Source organism: Alternaria postmessia (assembly GCF_024291825.1).
Source record: "Alternaria postmessia strain BMP 2775 chromosome Unknown scaffold_5, whole genome shotgun sequence".
Taxonomy (NCBI): Eukaryota; Fungi; Ascomycota; class Dothideomycetes; order Pleosporales; family Pleosporaceae; genus Alternaria; species Alternaria postmessia.
The window spans coordinates 256,388-271,743 of NW_026260078.1; the positions used below are offsets into that span (position 1 = coordinate 256,388).

Here is a 15,356-nt window from a genome sequence, read left to right on the forward strand (position 1 = left end):
CCACCAGAATTAAACCTTCCATGTAAAATTAACATGCGTATAGTCCAGCGGCTGTGCGCCATACCTCCACTGAACGATGCCTGGATACACTTTCTATGCTGTGAACATTTCTACGCGGGAGTCACCCCTTTGCAGAGCTCACCGAACCAGCTGCTGCCCGAAGAAGGCCACACTCCAATCTCTATGCTTCATACCGTGCAGTTGTCAGCTCATCGGACCCTGGTTTCCATTCGTATTCTGCCACCATGTTGGATCATATTCTTCTTGTGTGTGATGATGGTGCCCTTCGTGCGTGTCTTGTGAGTAACTGACGTTATCCGTTTGTTGCGCATAGCTTCCTCGATGTGCATACCCAGGGCCTCCCTGGCTGTGTGGATTGCCGTATACACCGGTAGCGAAGCCATCAATATGACTCGATCGCCAATCCTCGCTGATTTTGAAACCATCGCGACCAAGACGATCACTCATATCAGTGTTGTGGAGTACGCTTTCCAGACCCATAGGACTTATTTGTTGGTAGTTGTGGCGCGGTACGATTGGACCTGGCACACCGGGAATTGGGTTCCAAAACATGGATTCTGCAGGTTCTGTGGCGGGCGATGTCATTGTGGTAGACATGCTAGATGCGGAGGACATGGGTTGTGAGTACTGGTATGTCGACATGGGGATCCCTGTGCTGTAATTACTCTGTAAAGGTGTATGTCCGACAACAGGGGACAGATGGTGTTGGCTGGACACCACACTACTTGGTCTCGGATTGGCAGGGTGTGTAGCCAGCTGTAACCGGGGTTGAGGGGCAAACATTGACAAGCTCTCCCTTCTTTGAGCGATAGGTGGATGGAGGCGACCAGGCCCTATCCGGTTACCGGTGATCGTCGTTGTATTGGGCGGTACCAAGAGAGGGTCAGCCGGAGGACTGATTTGGCCTTTGGGCTTGTTAGGGTCACTTGTTGGTATCAAGACAGAATTGCTAAGCTCCTCTGGGAAAGGTAATTTCCACGTTTTCGCCAAGGTGTATATGATCCGGAAGCTCCTCGCCCCAAAGTAATGGCATTCGTGAAGATCATCCAAACCTTGCATGCCCTCAATAAGGTTTTGTCGAGAGATACTGTTATCTTTCGAATAGAGCAGATGCACGACGCAGACGGTGAGGAGTGTGTGCGGTATGAGCAGGTGAGCCTGACGGAAGTTATAGAACTGTCGATAGATCCTGACGAGTTCAGACACTTTGTTAGCTGCGTTAATGCAGATGTCGCGAGGGCGTATGTCAGAGTGAATGAGGTCGACTTTGAGCAGCGGGCGAAAGAGATGGACGATAATTGTCCAGTACAGCATACTACACCTAGTGTCAGTTCTTGTCCTAGCATCGATGGATTATTTGGACGTACTGTAGTACCAAGATGTGGGGCTCGGGTTCCTTCGTGCCCTCTATACCTAAAGAAGGTGGTAGTCTTCGGTACCACGCCTGGTATTTGTGGTAACAGTCGAGTAGTTTACTGCTTGTAAGCCGCTCCTTTGGCGCAAAAAACATGTGGTTGTTGTCATTGACGAGCTCCGAGAGTGAGGTGAACTCCTGGAGAAACATGCGGGTGGTTACGACACCACCCGCTGCGACTTGTAAAGGTGCGGGGAAAGCCTCAGGGAGGTTGGATGTCTCTTCCAGGATGGGCTTGTCAAGAGTTATAGCGGCTCGAGGAAGTTGAGATATGCGACCAGTAACGATTGTCCAGACCCTGTGTGAGGTTAGCCTAGCCAATGCAAAGTAGGTAGAATAAGACCTACGTATCCACAGTAAAGCAGCCCCAGAAGGTGACTTTTCTCACTTCGACTTCACTCGGCGTTAAGCCAAGGGTAGCATTGGCTCCGTAGTTCAAATGTAGACCAAGCTCAACACACATGCGAAGACATCTTCCTATGTAGGAAAAGCCGTTGCTTTCCCTCCCCGTACTCGGCTCGCGCATGGACATGATACAGAGGGCCTGAACCGTCGTAAGGCTCGGGGTTTCATCGTCGAATAATAGTCGCCTGGCCTCAGCGAAGAAGTGATCGCCAGCTGTGCGGAAGTTGTCGGGATCGGTGCGGCCCGCCGGATCGTCTGTAAGGTGACATGCGTATGCGCAAATTGCGTTGACCAGTAAGGAGCAGCAGTACTTGTCGCGCCCTGCCCTGAAATCTTTGTAAAAGCACTCTCGGCTGAAGAGAACATAGAAAGGGTGACTCCAGGTGAAGTAAAGATCAAGTAGCTTCTCAACGAAAGCCAAGTCGTCCGTCACGTTGGTCCACGTAGAACCTTGACGTTCTGGCATCACACTATTGGTACGCAACCGACCACCAGAGAAGTTCTCATCCTCCGGGACCAGGCCCAAGCTAGCAGAATGACCAAAGTGTCTGCTTTGGCCGGTGGACGTCACAGCTGGCTTCCCAAGCAGCACACTCAAGTCCGACTCGAGACTCTGGACGTCGACGGGCTCACTCTGTGTCAGCAACACGTTTTTGCGCCATTGGTCGGCCAAAGAAGCGAGGTCGAGGTTGGGGTCTCTTCGAATATGATTGAGAAATTCCTGGACGTGTTCTTCTGGCAGGCGTCTCAGGGAATTGATGATGAACTCGGCGTTGGACGCATTCTCGGAGCTGGAGGCGGCGACAAGGGAGGCATCGCGTTTGGTGCCAGTGTTGTTGGTAGTTGCGGGGGCTGCCTTAGTACGACGACTTTCGCTATCAGCATCGTAGTAGCACTCAGTCTTGTAGACGGCAGTGCAAGTTGCGCATACGGGAGTACTGCCGTCACACTGTGAATGAGGTGTCAGCAAGAGGGCGATTCGCGAGGGGCCGGAAGAGTTCCCCGAAGAGTGGCCCAAACAAGAATTGCAAATTGCATTCAGCAGGCAATGAGTCGTCCGCGGAGGCGAATGTCCAGCATCAGGCCGCACGTACGAGCTTCATGTAGCATTGGGCCATGCAGCGAGAGGAATGATACTCACTTTGGACTTGCGTTTCCGGCAGGGCACGCAGGCCGACTGTACACAACGCCGCTTACTGGCTTTGGTATCCTGGGCCTGCGAGCTGTCTTGATCGTCCCTGTTGAAAGAGGTGGCAGTAGCGCCGCGGGCCATTGTTGATCACAAGGGGAGTGAAGGGACAATCCGCGCAGGCTCCGAGGACGTACGTGTTAGTTATGCCATTCCTCTGGGCCGGGTGGGAAAGTAATACGGGTTAGCCACCGCGGTCGCAGCAGAAGAACAGCGGGTTCGGTTTAGGTAGTTGTGACGTTGGCGGCCGTCGCGACATCCAACGTGCCTGCCGTAGTTTGTGCTCGGCAAGATACAAAAGCACATGGATGATTTTCGGCAGGGTGGCAAGACTAGAAGCGGCACCCCAAAAGACAAGGCGCGACCACGACCAAGCGGCTCGATTGGTCTGTTGCAGGATCTAGATCGGGTTTCAGACGCCTTCTGCAGTTGCCGGTGGGCGGTAAAGGGTTAAAAAAGCGTTCACAGGTGTGCCACACATGGGAATTTCGAATCGAAGTTCCGAAATGGCATGAATCAGCTGACGTGCCTGGACGCGAAAGGCTTTTGCGGAGATAGATGCGACAAACGTCAGGGCGCGCTTTGGGACGCTTCAACCAATGGAGCTTGTTTCGGGTACCGCAGCATCAGCTTGCGACAGGACAGATTTTTCTGGAGCACCAGGAGCATCACCGACTAGCTTCGGCATGGCGCACCGAGCACTGGATCGATCTGCCACGGCCGCGTCACATAGGCTCAAGGAGGAACATGTCCTGGTGCGCAATCTCGATGTCGGCGAGACAAGAGGGAGCGGCACCTGAGAAGCGCTGCTTGTGGGCAAGAAGATAAACTGGATGAAGAGGGGTTGTCATGGCGGAGTATGTCCTATGTCATGCGCTAGCGACCGATCTCCAGGGTTCTTGCTTTTGGTGGAGAGGAAGGCCCGATAGCATCCGCTGCCAATGCATTGCCGTTAGTCTCCGGTGAACTTCGGCTTGTTTACGGATCAAGGTATTACCAGGTGGCGGTGCCTTTACCATTATACCGGAATTGTCTCGACTACTCTACAATACCACTCTTCAACATACCGACCACTTGCCATGCACCAAAGGTCCAGATGCGACCACCAACCTTGCCGCGTAGCCTGTTCGCATGTGAAACTGTCGTCTCTTCGTCACATTTGTCAGTTCGGCCGAATGGTGTGGCCAGATCTGTTCGAGGTGAATTACCTTTCGATTTGAATGGGAGTCTCTGGCTCGAGTTCTCATGGTTCGAATTGAAAGAAAAAGAGCATGTTAGAGCGATTTCCCAAGCTTATCCATGGGTCTTGAGTTGTTGAGCAGTGACGTGTCTTTCTGTACATCAAGTCTGATAACTTTTTCTGTCTTGGGGGTAATAATGTTGGAAAACTCGCAGCCTCTGACACCTTAACTCCCATTATACCCGACCAGTGCCGTTCAGTCTATTCATGCACCATTGACGGGCAGAACACCCTTCAGTGGCGGCAGCAGACTTCTTGCGCCCTGTCTCGCCTGCTGAGCCAGTACAGCATCCATAATGACCAATGCAGCCATCATCTCAACGATGGGCACTGCACGAGGCACTACACAAGGATCGTGTCTGCCCTTGGCTTCTAAAACACCTTCTTCCTGGTCGTAGGTGACTGTCGACTGTGCCTGCCCAATAGTTGCTGCGGGCTTGAACGCTACGTTGAAGTAGATGGGCGCGCCGTTCGTGATACCGCCTTGAATACCGCCTGAATTATTCGTCTTGGTAGTGAGCTTTGGTTTCGAACGATATTTGCTTGCATCAGGGTTCTCGCCAGCCGGAACAGCAGGAGCCTTGACAAAGGCATCATTGTGAATTGAACCAGGCACTTGTGCGCCTCCGAAGCCAGAGCCGATCTCAAACCCCTTGGTCGCCGGTATCGACAGCATGGCATGTCCCAACTTGGCTTCCAGCTTGTCAAAGCATGGTTCTCCCAAGCCTGTTGGGCAGCCTCTTATGACGCAAGTCACTGTGCCACCTATGCTGTCCTGCGCATCGCGGTACTTGGCGATCAAGTCCTCCATACGCTTTGTGACTTCTTCGCTCGGGCATCGCACAGGCAAAAACTCGTCTACCTTGTTGCGTGTAATTGAGTCGATGAGCTTGAGGTACTCTGGGTTCGTGGATGCGGTGGGGTGTTCGGGTGTGGGGGGGAAGAGGAACTCGTTTCCGATGGAGTTGGTGAAGGCGATGATCTCGATACCGTAGGCTTCGCGCAGGTACTTCTCTGCTATGGCGCCAGCTGCTACTCTTCCTGGGTATTGTCAGCACTCGCGTAGTGATCGCGCGTAAAGTCACGCACCAATCGTCTCTCGTGCACTACTGCGTCCACCACCTGAGCTAGCCTTCACACCGTACTTTTCCAAGTATGTCCAGTCGGCATGGCTGGGTCGCGGGTACTTGTCCATGGTCTGATTGCCGTAATCTTGCTTGCGCTGGTTCTCGTTCATGACCCGGACGCCAATTGGGGTGCCTAATGTGATGCCAAACTCTGTACCGGACTGAATCTCTACACGGTCCTTCTCATTGCGGGGTGTTGTGATAGCGGACTGGCCGGGTCGACGGCGCGTCATCTGGGGTTGGATGTCGTCCTCAGTGAGGGCCATGCCAGGCGGGCAACCATCGATTATGGCACCGACGGAAAGACAGTGGGATTCACCATAGCTACGGGGTTCAGTATACTATAGTAGATCATATGGTAGGTGGGTGCGTACGTGGTGACCCTGAAGTGCGTACCAAAGGTAGACATTGTGGTTGTGGTGTTGGCGAGCTTGTGGAGATCCGGCTCTCTTCTGAACAGCGAGTCTAGCCAAGGAAACGTGTATCCGGTGTATGCAGAGGTGCCTCTACGTTTAAAAAAAATAGTAGAAGACTAATTGTTGTATTGTTGCAAGTCCAGACGCGTGCGCTAGAATAATCAACGTCAGAGTCACTCTAGGAGTTTTATTTATTTAGCGGGGCGCGGAGTAGAGCCGTCTGGAAACCCGAGATCGGCCACCGATGGTAAGGCTGGATTCGATTACATAGGCAACCCATGTCTCCCTTCCATCGGTGCTTCAACGCACTTCATGCGAATTGAGCAATCGGAACTGCAGCCCAGGAAAGAGTCTCTAAGATTCTAAGATATAACCAAGAAAAGCCGACGGAGGCACTGGCTTGCACTATGCGATGGGAACAAGAACGAGCATGAGGAGAAGGGATCAAGAGCTCCGGGGCTGCTTCGCTCCAGATGCGGACTAAGCATATACCTAGACTGCTTCGATCCTGTTCGACTGCTAGACTTGACATGGAAACCGCAGGAATTGGCAAATAGGTTGGCAGTCTTCGCCCTTGAAATGGTGATTGGTTTATAGTGGCATGGGGATGTGCTTGCAGGGTCAACGTTGTCGCCCAAGCAGACAACCCCACCCCTCATGGCATGTGCTGTTCTTGTGCTGTACAAAGCTTCCGGTCAAGGAAGGACTGGCGACGACATATACGTGGGCGAGTGGGTCGAACAACTGGAAGACGATGGCACGCGCGAGGGTGACTGCGCCTGAGAGCATTTCCGTGGTTGAGAAGGACAGATGGCAGGTGTCAATCGGATCAAGCCAGTGTCAAGTAGAATGAAAGAGGTTCTGGACGATGCATACCAAGACCAGACAACAAAGCGTATGAAATAACGGCCAGTATGGAGTCAGATGGGTGAATAGATGAGCTCCCATCCGCGCACGTTGCCGACCAACTGGCAGCACGAAGATCATCCGGGATTACTAGCGCGGACCCTTGCCGTGACTTCTCAAGAAGTTTTGCTTCCAGCCAGCAACACCACCCCCAAAACACCCCTCTATCCTCCATCGCATCCCCCACCAAACCGCCATTATGACTGAATACGTCAAGGTCGAGAAGATCATCCCCAAGTTCCCGCCGCCGGCGTTCAGCGACATCGCCAAGGCCTCGAACGACGTATGTTTTGGCTCCCCGCGACGAGCTCCCGCATGGCGCCATTGCTAACGGAGCCGCCAGCTTATCAACAAGGACTTCTACCACACTGCCGCAGGTCCGCGACACCAATTGACTCCCAAGCTCAAGCACTGACGCGCCCGCAGCTGCCCTTGAGGTCAAGCTCAAGGCCCCTAACGGTGTCAACTTCACCGCCAAGGGAACCTCTGCCCACGATGGGCCCGTCACCTCTTCTGTAAGTATGCGACAGTACGCGGAAAAATACCATTGCTAACGAACCAACCAGCTTGAGGGCAAGAAGTCGCTTTCCAACGGTACGACAAACCATTCATTTCTCCCCCGCTCTACGAGCCTCGTAATTCCCATTCATACGTCTTCCAACTTTCAGTCTTATATATTCTACATGAAGCAGCCCCCAGGCAAAAAGGGTGCTTCTGTAAGCGGCTACGGGATCAACCTGCTGACAACCGACGACGCAGGCATCAGCATCACCCAGTCATGGAATACTGCCAACATGCTGGCGACCAAGGTCGAGCTCAACGACACCTTCGCCAGCGGCTTGAAGACCGAGGTTCTCTCCAACTTCAGCCCCGCTGCCGGCAACAAGGGCCAGAAGGTCAACCTTCACTTCAAGCAGCCCGCTTTCCACGGCCGTGCTTTCGTCGACTACTCGGCCGCCGGCGCAATTGGCACCACTGCCGATGCTGTTGTTAGCCACGAGGGCATGGTCGTCGGTGGTGAGGTCGGTTACGATGTGCAGAAGGCTGCCATCACCAAGTACTCCGCCGCTGTCGGATACACCACCCCTCTCTACAACGCTGCCGTCACTGCCACCAACTCCCTGAGCGTCTTCACCGCCTCTTACTACCAGCGCGTCAATCCCGCTGTTGAGGCCGGTGCTCGCGCTGTCTGGGACTCAAAGTCTGGCAACAACGTTGGCCTCGAGCTCGCTGCCAAGTACAAGCTTGACCCTGCGTCTTTCGCTAAGGTATGATGGTCCCTGGTATGCACGAGGGCGTTCATGCTAATCCCATATAGGCCAAGATCAACAACCTTGGAATTGCTTCCCTCGCCTACAACACCAAGGTCAACAGCGGTTTGACCTTCGGTATTGGTGGCTCTTTCGATACCCAGAAGCTGAACGAGGCCGGCCACAAGCTCGGCACCAGCTTCACCTTCGAGGGTTAAGCACCTCAAAAATGACATTTGTGGACAGGAGAAGGGGGAAATTGCCTTAGATTCCTTTGGTTCTCGCGAAGCGATATCATATCAATCTAGTGCTCAAGAGCGAGCGTAGTATAGTTTTCTGACACGTACGACGACTTGTCCCAATGCAATACTTGGACTTTCAGACTCGAATGCACGTTTTCGTGGTGATGATGACCAGCTCCTAACCAAGTCTAATGCCATTCACTGGAGTCTTCGTCGGGGTTTTGAGGACACGATGTGTCGGCATGACTACTTGATTTATACATGTACTGGTCCTGACACGCCAGTCTTCAACAACACGCAAATTGCAAAGCCGAGCAAATGACCCTTGATCAATGAGCTATGCTGTTTGTTTACTGTTTGTTGTTTCTAATGTATGCTATGCCTGACTCCAAACGTGAAGCCATTACCTCATGAATGGAAACCCTGAAGCCTCATCTCTACTTGTTATAATTCACTACAAGTATGACAATAATTCATGTGCAGCATAAAAGTGGGGCTTAGTAGTCGTCACCGCGACTGAGAATCTCCTTGCAGTTGGGTCGGAGTACGAATGTCTATCGTGCGTCAGCAAATGTCCTTGCAAAGATTAGTCAACCACCTGGATTACTTACATGTTCGCTCTGTGCCGTGTAACTACCCTTGATGTCGCACAGCGGGGGGTAAGCCTCGACGATACCCGCACTGACCAGGTTGTTCAAGCCCAAGAGGTACTTGTCATGGCCCAATCGATCGAGGTACCGCCTGCAGAAAGGCAGAGTACCGAAATTCTTTGTAATTGAGTTAAGTAGTGTCTTCGCCGAAGAAACACGAAGAGCGACTTTCGGTGCATCCGCCCTCTTGGCGTAATGTGATGTCTCCATCTGAGGTGGTTGTTAGTTGAGTAGAGTGCAGAAGGTTGGGTGAGTGACTTACGTCGTCTCGAACATAACCCTTTCCTGTGCTACCGAACGTTTCGATAGCAAATGTCTCGCCTTCTTCCATCTTTGTTTGGTCACCGCCCTTGACGATGGGCACGGTCTTGCCGCCATGAATGGTGTAGTGGCCAATGGAATGACCGTTAAGGTTCCTTATGCACTTGACGGGCAGCATCTGTCCCTTGATCTCCACCTCGTAACTCTCCATGACTTCTTGGATGGCAGCGCCGATATCGCTCATGCGAACATCGATACCGGCCTCCTTGATACCAGCATTGGTAGCGGCCTTGCAGGCGTTGATCAAGTTGTCGTATACAGGGTCAAAGGTCAGAGTGAAGGCGCTGTCGACAATGCGACCGTTGATGTGTACACCAAAATCGACCTTCATCACGTCCTCGTAGTTGATGACCATCTTGTTGCCCGCGTTGGGCGTGTAATGTGCGGCACAATGGTTTATGCTCAGACCAGTTGGGAAGCCCATACCCGCTATTTGCGCATCACCGTCCTCCAGGCCCTGATGTCCTGTCAAGGCGCGAACCGAGTCCTCGATGCCCTCGGCAATCTCGGTAAGCGACATGCCAGGCTTGATCCAGTTCTGAGCCCATTGCCGGACTTGACGGTGAATCTCTGAGCCTTTACGGTATTCGGTGAGGAAGTCGTTGTTCATGCGGTCGAGGTGGCGCTTCTCTTCGGACGTGGTGCGGTACGCATTCTCGTTGACGTATTCCTGGATTTCGCCCTCGGGATACGAGTTGTTGGGGAAGAGCTCGTCGATGCGGACTCGTGGCGGTGATGTCTGCACCTTGGGTCCTCCTGCGCCGCCTGCTGCCCCAGCCTTCTTCTTCTTTCGGGGCTTTCTCTTCTTCTTCTTTTTCGCAGCACCCTCGCCGCCTTCGGGGGCACCATCCTCGGCCTCATTGTCGTCGTCCGAGTCTTCATGGTCCGCGTCGCCTGTGGGCTTGTCGCCGTCCTGTGCTGCGCCGTTGGTTGGCTTACTGCTGGTGTCGTCCACTGTATGCTGTTAGCGGCTACAACGCGCGCGAAGAGGCCGCAGAAAGCCGTACACTTCAAGTTGGCGACTTCGTCCGCTACCTTGGCCGCCATGTTGACCGTGGAGATCGTTCAGTGCTTGTCTCGTGGACAATCTTGAAATTTACGAGCCTCTCGAATCGCCCCGCTAACAGACGCCGGTGGGCTATCGCCCACGCATTCGGTCGATTAGCCACAGCTAGGCCATGCTTGTCTTAGCCTCGGCAACTTGGCGATGACGTCCTCCATGCGCGCCCACCCTTCACTCAAACCCATACTTCCTGCATGGGCACCTACACCCCCGGATACTGGTAATGGGCAATGCCACCCCGCCCATCTACTCTCCTGCGATCAATCGCTTCATCCTCGGCCCCGCGTCTACCGAGCCTGTCATCGCAATACGTCTGTCACGCATGTCTCCGTCGCACAATACCTGCTCCTCCGCGGCGCATTCAGGTCGCACACTTGCATGCCACAGCACCACGACCCGCCGATGCGCTGGTCAACCACTATGAGACGTTGCATCTGACCTCGACGGCTTCTGCCTCTGAAATCAAGCGCCAATTCTATACCCTCTCCAAGAAAAACCACCCGGACCACAACCGCAATGATCCCGAAGCCTCGACACGTTTCGTCGCTATAAGCGAAGCCTACCACGTTCTCTCCGTCCCAGAGAAACGTGCACAATACGACGCTCAACTGGAGCATTCACAACGGCAGTCGCGATGGGGACAGAGCGGGAATGAATACCCGCAAGGGAGCTACAGCTCCGCTGCCTATGGCTCAAGACCGGCTAGTGGGCTGAACAAGAAGCGCAGTACCTTCCGAGGCCCACCGCCTTCGTTCTACAAATCTGGTGGCTATGGACGCCATGGTGCGAAGCGAGCCGAATACGCATATTCCAACGCACACGAACGAGGGGAAGCAGGTAAGGATGCCGGTCAAGAGTCCTACGGCGAATGGGGCGGCTTTGGTCCAGGACAGCAGAAGCAAGGCAATCAAGTTCCCCATTTTGACGACATAAGGCACAAAGAAACGCAGGACAACGTAAATGATCATATATGGGCTAGGCGAAGGAAGCTGCGCAGGGATGGCATCAAGGTGGAAGAGGAATGGGAAAAGGGCAATATGGTTGTAAATTTCCTAGCGGTTTCGACTGTCATTGCGCTCATTGGGATTACGGCCAAGTTCTTTGAGAATCGGCACGAGGCTAGTAGTCATCGTAAGAACAAGGAGAGCGCATAAGTTGCGTGGGCGATTGAAGATAGAACCAAAGGGTTGAGTATCATGTCGGATAATAACTCAGTACTTTCATCAAAGCCTACTACTCCTAAGCATAGCCTAGTGTGGCTGACAGATGAATGATGATGATGATGATGATGATGATGATGATGATGATGATGATGATGTTCTTCTTACGAGCGAGCATTTTGAACAGGAGGCCCCATGAATCGGAAAGAAAGATGTAATGAAGGTTGAGCTGCGAATCGAGTCTTCCAAACTTTGGCATACCTAAACCCCATGGCCAATGGAAGCACACACCAGGAGTTTTCGCATCAAATCACCCACTTAGACGCTGGCGTACTACTCTTTGGACCCTTCTCATCACGTAGTCCTCTTAGTGATGCGATATCTGCATGTATTAGCCACTGCTAATGGTCGGTTCATTTACGCTTACAAGAACAGTTTCTCCCTTGAATATACCTCCTTATCAGGATCATCGACCACCTCCTGCACGTCGAACATCTTCCGCGCCGTCTTCATGAATGTCAGATCCGCTCGTCTCCTCCTCTTGAAGCAGAAATAGCACACAGTAGTCTCGCCGATCAGATCCTTTAGCGTCTGTTGTAGTAATGGAAATGCGGGCTCGAAATATACGCAGTCTGCTGCTAGGATGATATCCGGGTGTCTTGGTAGGTGTGACGGCGTCGGTTCGCCCCAATCGTATATCGATGCGCTGACACGAGACTGCAGAGAATTCAACGCAATGTTACGCCTCATGAGTTCAAACATTGGTTCTTGATCTGTGATATGCAGCGTAGTATCGACCTTGCAACCTATCGCAACCGCCAACCCGACCAGCCCTCCTCCGGCGCCGAGTTCAACTATCTCTTTGCCCGCGAGATCATCTTTATGCTTCCGGAGCATATATTTGCTCAGGACCATGCCAGCTGGCCATAGCTGCCCGCCGCAACCGTTCTTCAGATCCTCATGAAGTTTGAGTGGGGGTGCCAGCAGACCGTCGAAATCTATTTCGGAATCGCCAGCAGGTTTAATGGGCGCTGGAGGAACAAAATCCTGTGCAACGCCAAAGACATCGTTCTCTTCGCTATCGGACATTTCGAGTAGGTTAGTCAGGGACAGCGCTCACAATTCGTAGTTGGAGTTGTGCCTTCCAACCTTGGAAAGTTCGCGCAGGCTCAAAATGACGTTAGTGCGACCAAATGTGGAGATGGATCCGCCGTGTGCAACGACCGAGACTTTCATAACGCTTCATCAACTTTCTTTTGTCCTCCATCGACTTGTTGGAACCCCCATATCTGGATATGGCGCGTTGCAGAAGCAAACCACAGAGTCACGGGTACCACGCGTTGATGCTAGGCTGAATGTCGACTAATGCACTGCTCGACCAGCTCTCCTGTTGTTGACCGTCGGGACGCTTCCTTATCTTTATTGTCGCGCCGCGATCGACATCAACCTGTAGTCAAGCCAATGACATCCTTTCTTGGTGCCTATCAAGCGCCTCAATGCTGGGCGCTTTGGGATGGAATGCGGACACCGGGAGCGGGTTGCGTTCAGCCGAGGTGGCTTGCTTGTTCCTGCGGGCTGCTTAAACCCATGTCGACGTCTTTCACCTTACGGGCTCGTTATTCTCAATTGTATCTTCACAAGGATTGTCAAAGAGCCGTCTGCTCAATCTTAGGGGTCGGCTTCGTGTAACAGTTGTTGACTATGGGATTACCTACAGAGGTGCTGCAGGCCTGGGAGGCTTGCGATCGAACTGATACGCTCTTTGTGCTCGTCTGTTCGGTATTTTGTACGTACATCTTCCACAGATACTCACCACGTTGGCTGATTTTGTCAAGGCTGGGGTATCATACCAGCTGTAGGTATAGCCTACTCTGGTTATACAACACGTTCCAACTCTCTGGCAGCCATCATGCCAGCTATCCTATCAGTAATTGTTTGCTCAATCCAATGGTTTCTCATTGGATATACCTTGACATACGGTGAGGGAGGAGCGGTCTTCGGAGACTTCAAATACGCATTTCACAAGAATGTCCTAGCAGAACCCGTTGGAACAATTCCTGCAGTGTTGTTCAGCTTCTTCCAATTGGTTTTCCAAGCTACGGTGGCTGCTATCGCTGTCGGCGGTGCATGTGAGAGAGGGAGAATACTTCCATTGATACCATTCATATTTGTGAGTTCACACAACTCGATTGCGCCAACGAGGTCAACTGACCAACAATAGCTCTGGTCTACCTTCGTTTACAACCCCTTAGCTCACATGGTATGGGGTGGTGGTTTTCTCATGGATCTAGGCGTGGTGGATTTTGCGGGCGGTACGCCAGTGCATATTAATTCTGGAGCGACAGCGACAGCCTTGTCCGTATATCTCTCATACCCGTTGTTCCGCTCACGCAAGTCGTCGACCCGAACGCCATCCCATTTGGTCGTCCACCGTCCTGTCAACTCGCTTTGCCAACTTCTCGCTCTGATCAGTATTTGGGGTTCGTGGCTGGCTTTTGATGCTGGGACGACTCTGGCATTCAACTTCAAGTCCGTAATGGCCTTGTGTGTTACGAACCTCTGTGCTGCAAGTGGGTCGCTCACGTGGATGGTTTACACCTACGTGGAAGTGGGACGCTGGAGTCTAGACTCATGCTTTATGGGTGCCATCTCTGGACTCATCATGATTACGCCTTCTGCAGGCTTTATCGACCTGCCAACAGCCTTCCTCTTTGGTATACTTGGTGCGTTGTTTTGTCGTCAAGCGCTTCGTATCAAGTTCAGTGACTTTGCTCGACGCTGGAGATGGGTTGACCACGGCGACACCTTCGCAACACACTGCCTTGGTGGTATTCTAGCAACAATCTCCACCGGCTGTTTTGCGCAGAAAGAAGTCGCTGGTTACGATGGGTTCACCGAAATCGTTGGCGGAGTGTTCTTCGACGGCAATGTACGGCAGCTTGGTATTCAGGTTCTGGAAGCCCTCGTCGGATTCTCGTGGTCGTTCATTGGAAGCTACGTCATGTATGCGCTCATTGACTGTGTACCAGGCTTCGAGGTTTTAGCTGAAGATAAGTAAGTTGAGTTCGGCGATTGGAAGAGTGAGACTAACAGATTACCAGGGACATCATTGCAGGCTTGGATGCAAGTCAAATGGACGAAGAGACGCTATGGACCGAGACGCAGAAGTACTACCCCTACGCCGACCGCGAAGGCGAGCTGCATCTCGACTAATGGAGGGTGAGTTTACATGGTGGTCGATTTGTTGTTCAGCGTACAGAGAACGGATACGAGAAGGTCGAATGAAAAAATAATACTCTCAAGCCTCACCAAAATCTCGGCATTGCAGCGTCGTGACTGGTACATGATATAAAAGAACAAGACAAACATCACAGATCTATTCACGTAGCAGTTCATCCTCAGGATTACATCGGTGACTCTCCGCAATCCTGGAAGGTCAAAACGCCCCTCCTTCCCTGTCTGCACTCTCTCGGCCCCCAAACATCAGGTCAAGCACCAATGCAAGATGCTTAGCCCTCGCTACGCGTCTCTTGCCCACGCGCAAGCCTCCTAGCACACCTACGCAAGCACAGCCCGCCAAGCCTCATGCCCGGGATTTGCCTTGAACGAGAACTGTCACCTACATAATCAAGAAGCGCCTCATTGGTCACTCTAGAGTTTCACGCTGGGTATGCGGCTCTCCCGAAGTGCGCTTGACCTCAAAAGTAGTAGAGTTGGGTGCTGGAAGTGTTTGCCAAGACATGTCTACGCGTCTTCTTCGGCGGAACCTACCGATGCTCGACCCGCACATACGTAAGGCATGTCGACTATACACAGAGACGTTGGAGACCAAACTACAAGTGATGAGATCTGGTCTCTTGATTCAGTTGGGTCCGATTTGCTTTGAGTTGCGTGGTGTATCATTGGAGGCTTACGTGGCTGACTAGCCGTGTTGTTCAGGGCTGGAAGAACG

General features: G+C 52.6%; 7 protein-coding genes across 7 annotated transcripts; 3 read left to right on the plus strand and 4 right to left on the minus strand.

The window, feature by feature from the left end:
• Nucleotides 1-204: 204 nt before the first annotated feature.
• J4E82_001349 (uncharacterized protein) lies at nucleotides 205-3,113 on the minus strand (the record flags this gene model as incomplete). Its single annotated transcript, XM_051727664.1, has 4 exons — nucleotides 205-1,336; nucleotides 1,389-1,733; nucleotides 1,783-2,789; nucleotides 2,982-3,113. 4 exons carry the CDS (start codon nucleotides 3,111-3,113, stop codon nucleotides 205-207), a joined length of 2,616 nt encoding a protein of 871 aa, XP_051592509.1.
• A 1,361-nt stretch (nucleotides 3,114-4,474) lies between these two features.
• On the minus strand, nucleotides 4,475-5,805 carry ARO2 (bifunctional chorismate synthase/riboflavin reductase [NAD(P)H] aro2; the record flags this gene model as incomplete). The annotated part of the gene is made up of 3 exons (XM_051727665.1): nucleotides 4,475-5,310; nucleotides 5,359-5,720; nucleotides 5,771-5,805. The coding sequence occupies 3 exons, from the start codon at nucleotides 5,803-5,805 to the stop codon at nucleotides 4,475-4,477; spliced, it is 1,233 nt and encodes a 410-aa protein (XP_051592510.1).
• Nucleotides 5,806-6,917: 1,112 nt separating this feature from the next.
• On the plus strand, nucleotides 6,918-8,186 carry J4E82_001351 (uncharacterized protein; the record flags this gene model as incomplete). Its single annotated transcript, XM_051727666.1, has 6 exons — nucleotides 6,918-7,001; nucleotides 7,062-7,095; nucleotides 7,145-7,233; nucleotides 7,285-7,312; nucleotides 7,478-7,986; nucleotides 8,037-8,186. 6 exons carry the CDS (start codon nucleotides 6,918-6,920, stop codon nucleotides 8,184-8,186), a joined length of 894 nt encoding a protein of 297 aa, XP_051592511.1.
• A 521-nt stretch (nucleotides 8,187-8,707) lies between these two features.
• J4E82_001352 (uncharacterized protein) lies at nucleotides 8,708-10,228 on the minus strand (the record flags this gene model as incomplete). The annotated part of the gene is made up of 4 exons (XM_051727667.1): nucleotides 8,708-8,764; nucleotides 8,822-9,070; nucleotides 9,123-10,135; nucleotides 10,189-10,228. The coding sequence occupies 4 exons, from the start codon at nucleotides 10,226-10,228 to the stop codon at nucleotides 8,708-8,710; spliced, it is 1,359 nt and encodes a 452-aa protein (XP_051592512.1).
• A 246-nt stretch (nucleotides 10,229-10,474) lies between these two features.
• Nucleotides 10,475-11,398, plus strand: J4E82_001353 (uncharacterized protein; the record flags this gene model as incomplete). The annotated part of the gene is made up of 1 exon (XM_051727668.1): nucleotides 10,475-11,398. The coding sequence occupies one exon, from the start codon at nucleotides 10,475-10,477 to the stop codon at nucleotides 11,396-11,398; it is 924 nt and encodes a 307-aa protein (XP_051592513.1).
• A 360-nt stretch (nucleotides 11,399-11,758) lies between these two features.
• On the minus strand, nucleotides 11,759-12,493 carry J4E82_001354 (uncharacterized protein; the record flags this gene model as incomplete). The annotated part of the gene is made up of 2 exons (XM_051727669.1): nucleotides 11,759-11,786; nucleotides 11,832-12,493. 2 exons carry the CDS (start codon nucleotides 12,491-12,493, stop codon nucleotides 11,759-11,761), a joined length of 690 nt encoding a protein of 229 aa, XP_051592514.1.
• Nucleotides 12,494-13,661: 1,168 nt separating this feature from the next.
• J4E82_001355 (uncharacterized protein) lies at nucleotides 13,662-14,617 on the plus strand (the record flags this gene model as incomplete). Its single annotated transcript, XM_051727670.1, has 2 exons — nucleotides 13,662-14,458; nucleotides 14,506-14,617. 2 exons carry the CDS (start codon nucleotides 13,662-13,664, stop codon nucleotides 14,615-14,617), a joined length of 909 nt encoding a protein of 302 aa, XP_051592515.1.
• Nucleotides 14,618-15,356: the final 739 nt, after the last annotated feature.